At 41.5% G+C, this 8,593-nt stretch overlaps 1 protein-coding gene across 4 annotated transcripts in view; it reads right to left on the reverse strand.

Annotated features, from left to right (window-relative positions):
• The window catches only part of LOC309381458 (von Willebrand factor A domain-containing protein 5A-like), a 55,356-nt gene extending 46,763 nt beyond the window's left edge, over positions 1 to 8,593 (reverse strand). For all 4 annotated transcript variants that reach the window (XM_081932465.1, XM_081932464.1, XM_081932467.1 and 1 more), the window contains exons 1-4: positions 7,923 to 8,593; positions 3,598 to 3,674; positions 886 to 1,088; positions 228 to 450 (exon numbers count right to left, since the gene is read on the reverse strand). In XM_081932465.1, coding sequence (XP_081788591.1) covers positions 228 to 450; positions 886 to 1,088; positions 3,598 to 3,637 — 466 coding nt within the window. In that variant the 5' untranslated portion in view covers positions 3,638 to 3,674; positions 7,923 to 8,593. The remainder of the gene's footprint in view (positions 1 to 227; positions 451 to 885; positions 1,089 to 3,597; positions 3,675 to 7,922) is intronic.

Genomic DNA, 8,593 nt, shown 5'->3' on the forward strand with positions numbered 1-8,593 from the left:
TGCTAGCTGTACATCCCCAAATAATGTACAGAACATGCCAACTCCTATGTAAGCATTGCACATTATGCCTTCATGTCTCGTATGAGTCCAGCCACAACTGTCGGTTTTTAGGATGAAGCTGAGTTCATTGTCCCAGTGCTTGACACCATTGAGCAGGGAGGGCAGCGAAGGGGCTTTTTGGAGGCTTTGCTTTGGGGACTCCATGCTGGACTTGGGCATATAGTTACCTGCAGGAACATAGCGGGGGTTCAAGACAGCTGGCAGGACAAAACGGACGGCATCATCTGGTTCCACCGCTAGCGCTTGAACGTAGCGCAGTTTCAGTGTGGCTTCCCCACCAGGAGGAAGATTGCCCAGGTTGCACGTGAAAATGTCACTGGCATTTTCTTCTCTCTCAAGCAGGAAAGCCTGGCGGCCTTCGCTCATGGCATCTTCATATTCTTGTTCTGCCTGTGTTGAAGAAGAGGGCAAAAGAAGCAAGAACAGGACAAGATCACTGATTAAAGTGACACAAATAAAGTGTCTCTGGGACTTAGGGTTTAAAAAAAATCCTAGTCAGCAATGGCAATTCACTTTCATGATGTTGTCAAGAAGATTGCATGCACCTAGTTATCAGACAGGGAGTTTAGTAACCTTTCCAGATAATCTTCCTTTCAAATGAAAAACACATTCACACGTGTGGGAAGTCACACTATTCCTACTTACCTTTCATTATAGTAGAGAAACAAATGTCACGAAAATATATCAAACTTGAAGGAAATGTATTGAAGCCTGTTTAGCATACCTGATTGTGACATGTAGATGCAATCTGAATGCAGCAATATAACCTTTTATGCCTTCCCAAAACTATGTCCTTGTATTTTGAAATGTTTTAGTTTTCTGTACCTGCTTCTTCTCTCGGATCTGGGCCTCAATCCGTGTCCCACCGATGAGACCTTCAAAGGCATAGACTGCAGCTTCATCATCCAGAGGGAAGACAAAGGTGGCCTCCACTGGATTCTTTTCCTCATTCTGGTACTGGAGTTCTGATACTACGTCAGCCACAAAACCTCGTATAATGACATCCACAGAAATGCTTTTCAAAGGCACTGGGGTGTGGAAAATAACAAAAAGAGGATGGTTAACTCACTCTCTGGGCCCAGAGCAGAAAACCCCATGCTAAGACACTGAGCTTATCAATCAGAAAGTTCGGTGGTTCAAATGCCTAGTATAGGTCTCCTGTGTGAGCAGGGGGTTGGACTAGATGACCTCCAAGGTCCCTCCCAACTCTGTTACTGTTACAATTGTTGAAAGTGCTGGCAAGATGTCTCTTTTGTAGCTGTTATGCCCCTACCCCAAGATCTGTAACTCCCAAATCATTATTAATGTATGGCATTTATATGGCCACCCATCTCATACCCATCTCACCCATGTAACATGTTTGACTATATGTAGCTGATAAATGCCATACATTAATAATGATCCTGGGCAGTGTACAAAATTAAAAAACGAACAATCACAAAATCTAATGATCAAAACCAACTAAAAAATGCAAAAACTACAGTAACAAAAAGGCAGGAGGAACACCTTCTAAACTTACCGTATATACAATGCAACCATATAAGGGGCTCTACAGTTGCATGGGATTCACAAGCTAGATGCATATACAGTTTTGAGGGTCTTTTTTGAGGGCCCTGTAGGATGGGACTAGCTTCACGTCAGGGGAAAGTTGTTCCAAAGGGTGGGTACCCCAATAGAAAGGCTCTCTTCCTGGTGTGGGGAAACGAAAATATAGCCTATTGATCTATTAAAATCAGTAAGGCCTAAGTGGAAAAAGCAGGCCCTAAACACCAAAGTTTTAGACAGAAAGATTGCAAAGAGTATCAGAACTATTTGTAATCCTACTGAGCTGTTGCTGTGAAATGTGATTTTGAAAAGTACATAATTTTGAAAACAAAATGAGGAACTGAAACTGAACTGGCTGAGAGCTTTAAATTAATTTAGCTTATCTTTCTCTCTTTTAAAATGGCAGTAAGACTCATTACATGCTGGAATGTAGATGTTTTTACCCTGTTGCTGTATGGATTGATCAACAGCTTCTAACATTCCTAAACTGAAAACTATAGAAGGGAGGGCTAGAGATTAGATAATAAAAAGTTTGTTAGCTGCTAATTGGCTGATGTCTGGTTTGTCTCTTTGTGAACTCCGAACAACCTTTTCCTTGCTACATTTTACGCCTCTTCTGACACCAGATTTCATTTAAATGGACATACATGTAACGTTTGACTATATGTAGCTGATTTACTATATGTAGCTGATTTACTGTTGCTTTTACCCTCTCTAATCAACTTTTCCTCTTGCATTGTCTTTGTTGTGTTAACTATAAAATGGAACTTAAGATAAGGATCTGGGTTCCCCCTCTTTGAATGAGAGGAATCCTCTCTGTCTGAATATTCTTATAAATTGTCATTAAATGATATTCCTGCCTCAGTCTATCTCATTAGAAAATATGCATACTGAGGCGGGAGCCTAAAAAAAAAGACATAGTTGGCCTTTACTGCTAAATAAAGTTCATTGGCTGACTGGATCCACAACGTGCCATTTCTGCTAGATAGGATGGAATGGATAAATGGAGTTGGGGAGAGGCGGACCTTCAAATAACCTGATCCTGTGCCATGTAAAGTTTGAAAAGTTATACAGGTAGCCCTCAACTTATAACAGTTCATTTAATGTTCAGTTCAAAGTTACAACAGCACTGAAAAATGTGATTCGTGACCCTTTTTCAGTTATGACCTTTGAAGCAACCCTATGGTCACGTGATCAGAATTGACAACTAGTTCACATTTATGATGGTTGCAATGTTCCTGGGGTCATGTGAGCCCCTTGTTTTCGACCTTCTGACAGGCAAAGTTAATGGGGAAGCCAGAGTCACTTAACAACTGTGTTACTACCGTTTCCCTGAAAATAAGACCTCCCTGGATAATAAGCCCAATTGGGCTTTTGAGTGCATGTGCTAAAATAAGCCCTTCCCCCAAAATAAGCCTTCCCTGAAAATATCGCAACACAGCAGCAACCATAAAGTGACCACGGTTGCCGCCTCCTGCTTCTCAAAAATAATAAGACCTCCTCAAAAATAAAGCCAAGTGCTTATTTCAGGGGTCGAAAGAAAATAAAACCCTGTCTTATTTTCGGGGAAACACGGTAACTTATCAGTTGCAGTGATTCACTTAACCACTGTTCCAAGGAAGGTCATAATATGGGGTAAAACTCACTTAACAAACACCTCCACAACAGAAATTTTGGGCTCAATTGTGGTTGTAAGTCGAGGACAACCTGCAATTAGTATTTTGAATTGGATCAGGAAGCAAACTGGCAACCCAAGAAGCTCACAGAGCAGAGGTGTAGTTTGTGGAGGTCTTGGAGCTCACAAAGCTGTCACCCTGTTGCATTTTGCACCAGCTGAAACTTCCAGATACTCTTCAAGGGCAGAGTATGCAAATGATCTGCAAAGCTATAGAATTAAAATCATAAGGTCAAAGACACCATAACTTCCTTTTTAAGTCATATGCGATTTGCCATTTTACTCTATTTTAACAGGTAATCAGATACTCAGTTTACCTGGCACATTAAAGGAGGTGAGGAGACCACATTGATGCATAATTGATGCTCTATGGAGGAGAAACAAGGCACACCAACTGTGGAAGACAAAAAATATGACCCTTTTTATTTTAAGAGAATAGTATATTCCCACATTATTTATAAGTCATTTCAATTGAAAAATATATATATGATTTTCTGACATGGTACAGGGGCTATTCTAGCTAAGCAAAATGGCTCATCCAGTCAATTCCTGGTGGTGAATTCTTTCATTTTTAGTCATTGTTACCTTGCGTCTTCTGTAAATTAGTTAAAGGTTCGATGGGCCATAACACAAACCAGGAATAACCAAGTTTCCCTGTTTGTACTGTCCATTATGTCACATCTGCAATCAGAAATCCAGTAGAGAATAATCAAATAATCAAATCATAGGACGTTTGAAGTCTTAGTTTACCTCTATAAAATCATGGGTTATTTACTGACCCTGTATGCATCGTGGTAAACCAAATTAAGCAAGCCATATTGTAGCTTAATTCAATTTGTGAATTCATCCAGAGAAAAATTTCCTGCAGCTAAAGCCGGCAAAAATGTGGCTTTCTTCAGCAGAATCCATTACTGCAATGGAATCATTTTTTCTGTTCTGTTAAAGCCACTGAGATTGAACATCATCCAAATTATAAAAACCACAAACAAACAACACTTTAGCTATCTCTATGCAATGGAAAGCTAACACAGCATCCCATTAGCATAAGGAGGATTTGAGAGAAAATATTTTCATGCTCTTCTTTAGCAGAGCAGATTTCAAAATAAGCACAAATAGACACAGCCGCTATCACTTTCTGCTACATGACATGATTTTTCCAGATAGTTCGATATAAGAGATTATAGCAAATGCAAAAAACTCAAGCCAGATATTTTTTCTATAACATAATTGTGTATTGTCATCCTATAAGGTAGACCAGACAGGTCACAAAAATGGCTCCACCAGAAGTCTAAAATATATTTTAATGCAACTCCTTCTCCATTTGTTGTCTTAACAGCTTCTAGATGGCTTCTCCATAGTCATATCTGGCTCCATACACGTATCAAGAAACAAAAACATTTCCTAAATATTTAGTACACCAATCTAAGTTAAAGCTAGGAATTGTAGCCTCCCAGAGCTTGTCTGATTCCCATAAACCCATGCCAACATCACTAATTATCGGAGGTTATGGGAACTGTAGTGTAACAACTGGCCATTTTGCTTGCTTTGATTTATGAGGTTAACCAGACTCCTGGAAGTCATTATTGAGAGCAGTGAATCTACTAGATTTTAGGCAGGGCTGTTAGCTAACTCTGGAGAAGGCAAGGACGGGCTTTGATCAGGAACTTAAGCATGCAAAATATGAATTTTATAACTGAGGTTTTCTGTTCCTGAATCAAGAAAATGAGATGAAAAAGAGTCACTACAAACAGATGAGGCATTAATCAGGAATTTTAAAGGGGAGGGGAGAAAGGAGACAGCAAACATCTAAAATATTGCTGTGCTTTTACCCCCCCAGCCCACAATTAAATTGCTTCTCCCGACAGCAATTGGAACAGAAACATTGGCTGCTCAGCACTAGTCTAATAGAGATTCTGTCTCTTTCTTCACTTTCTTTAGTCAGCAGGAATCTATCTAGTATCCACTGCTAGTTAAAGATTTGAAAGTTCAGCCTGCATAGTGTTGATGTTCGAAGGAACAGATGAGGTGTGAGGCAGCTGAGGTAACCGAACAGCAATTTATTAAGTAATAGCCACAGTCAACCATATACAGTGAGAATTCAGCACCTCGCCCTGCTTGACAGCTGTTTATATGGAGCTATCAAGCAGGGCGACCAATAGCAATGCCTCGGGCAGCCCGCGCTCAGCCAGCCGCGTCTTAGCCAATCAGGCGCGGCTGGGCTGTTGCTGGCTGTCAATTGTAAGTCGAGGACCTGCAGCTGGTCGTAACTCGAGGACTTTAGGACCAGTTGTAAGTCGAGGACTTAGCACATAAATGTCTAGAAACAAAGTGGGCCTTGTAGGGGCTGAGGACAGAACCACTCCTCATAGACCTGATTTCTCCAACCTGATGCTATTAAAGATCTTGTTGGACTGCAATTCCCACAATCTCTAACAATCTCTACTTTGGAATATGGATGTTACAGTCCAATGCAGGCTGAGGGCTGTGTTGAAATTCTAGATTTATGGTAGGGGTAAATTCTCAGAAAGCCAGTTTGATGCAATGGCAAAGGCATTTGGGAGACCCTGAGTTTTGCCATCTTAGGTATAGAGCCAGCAGGGTGACCTTGGACCAGTCAGCCTTTCTCAGCCCTAAAAAGGAGGCAATGGCAAGCCACTTCCAAAAGTTTTGCCAGGAGAACTGCAGTGATATCGTAAGATGAGTGGAAATTTGTCTAATTATTAGCTTATTAAGAATCAGAGGCATTTGTAAGCTATGGATGAACTTCAGCCAGAATGTGTCTTTGCCACTTGTTTAATATCTGCCTGAAACAGCTGACCACAAATGTACAGACTACTGATAGGATGTGGCTTTAACACTTGGTTAAAATACATTGCAGGCCAGCCCATAATCAGAAATTTAAGGTGACATGATATTAACCTTAAACAGTGGTTAGGGGCCTCCAGACCTCCAGGGTTAGAGGAGAATGAAGTTTATCAGCAGCATAGTAAAAACCAAATCCAAGGGTAGTCACTTTATATGGTAATGAAGTAGGAGTAACTAGTTAATAGACAGGAAGACAGTGCAGAGAGTGGTAAAGATGGCAGAAAAGATTATTGGCAGTTCACTTCTTTCTATCCAGGAAATAACATACAATGCAATGCTTGAGCAGGGTCCACAGTACTGTCTGGGATGCTACACATCCTCTTCACAGCCTGTTTTCCTTCGGGGAGGGGGCTTCCTGGTATCCAAAGCAGAACCTCCAGATTCAGTCACAGTTTTGTTCCATATAGTATCAGTCTTGTGAACTCTCAAGTTTCCTCTTTCCGTTATGTATTCAAAATGGACATTGATTAATATTTATACATATACATACATACGGTATTTTTCAGAGTATAAGACGGACCTTTTTCCCTCAAAAAAGAGGCTGGAAATCTGGGTGCATCTTATACACTGAATACAGCACTTTTTGCCTCCTGAAACCCCTCCCCCTTCACCAAAATGGCCGTGCATAGCTTGTAGGAGGCTTTCAGAGAGCTCCTGGGGGCTGGGGAGGGCAGAAATGGGCAAAAACCGTTGGATTTTTTGCTCAATTTTTCTCGCCCAGCCCCCACAAACATAAGCTTCCTAATGCCCTCTTTTTTTGACAAAAAAGGGCCTGTTTTCACAAAAAACCAGGCCATTTTTTGCTTGTTTTTGGCCCCCACCAAACCCCCAGGAACACTCTGCAAGCCTCCTAAGGGCTATTCATGCCTTTTTTGAAAAAAAAAATGGGCCGTTGTTGGGATGTTTGCAGAATGCAAAAAAATGTTTTTTTAAAATTTGCCTCTTCAAAACCTTGGTGGGTCTTATACTCTGGTGCATCTTATACTCTGAAAAATACGGCACATACATACACACATCTCTGTCTGTTTGTGTGTGTGCGCGCGCGCACATACATGTGTATGTGTGTATAGAACTTCATATAGAATCTCTCTCTCTGTGTGTATAGAATCTCTCTGTGTGTATCTATATAAATGTAGGCAGGCAGGCAGGCATATATATACATACCAGGGGTTGTAACACAAATGCATATATACATACACACACACACACACACACACACACACGTTTGTGTTGTATTTGTGCTGATAAAGTAGTGAGCTCCCTCCCATATTTGGGCATACCAGGGGTTGTAACACAGTTATAACTTCATTTTTAATTCTGCTTCATCTTGAGCGGAAATTGGCTTCCTCAGTTTCCCTACTTAGTCAGCCTTCCAGCCTCCAACACGTCCAGATAGCAGCCAGAAATCAATGCTGACTGGAAGGGAAGGAAGTCCCTTTTTGTCTGTTTTCTTGGTTCACTAGGAAGAGCCAGAATGTTAGTAACTATATATGTGATTAGGGGTACAGGGGGTCATTGACCAAGAATAGAGAAATAGAAATTCAAGGTTGGGTGGATTAAGGACATAGAAGTTGCTTGCTTCTTTGGGAGACTTCAGTGTAAAGGGGTGGAGTTGGGAAACAAAGGTGGTTCGCAAAAAATCCAGAAGATCGTGACAGTAACGCATCGGGAAGGTAAACTTACACTTTTTTGTTTTTCCTGTAGGCGAAGCAGTATAAATGGTAGTCGTGGGAAAGATGCAAGAAAGCGCTCCGGTACTCAAGAAAATTTTGCCTACCTTAAAGGATCTCGACGCTGTCGACTTTTCCTCTTTGATTAAATCCCAGCAAAAAGCGAAAGCTCAAGTTAGAATTTCCCGATTATCCCCGCGAGAGTAACGGTTCCGGAGCTGCGCCTGACGGTGACCGCTCCCTCTTTTCCTCTGTTGTGGAAACGTTGAATACAACGACAAGCCTTTTAAAATTCCTTTTACCTGAGGCTGCTAAACGCCCCATTGCAATCCCTGCGGGGAGTAGCTTTGCCTGTCAATCTTTCCTCTGCCCCTCGCCTTACACTCAACGTGGACTCCGCGTCATCTTTGCAAATGACGGAAGCTGCAGCCGAAACGACTGAAAGTCGCATCGATGGCGAATTGGTGATCTCAGACCAGTTCAGGTTCTCACAACCTGCCCACGTTGTAGTCCAACCTGGTTCAAGGAGGGATTTTGCGGACTAATTCTTACCTCCCTTCACATCGAAAAAAATTGCGTAATTTTTCTTCTTATTTCTGAAAGGCTTCTTAACCCCACTGACAGTCCGGAGTATTGTGAGTTTTGCTGGGCAAAAGCCTGTCTCTCTCAGCCAAATGGCCCTGAGAATTGGAAGAAATATGTGGCAGAACCGGGTTTGCGCATATTTGCACCAAAAGAAGGAAAATAGTTAACCCGAATTACTCATTTTTGGTTTGAT

The sequence above is a fragment of the Natrix helvetica genome (assembly GCF_964273705.1).
Source record: "Natrix helvetica genome assembly, chromosome: Z".
NCBI lineage: Eukaryota > Metazoa > Chordata > Lepidosauria > Squamata > Natricidae > Natrix > Natrix helvetica.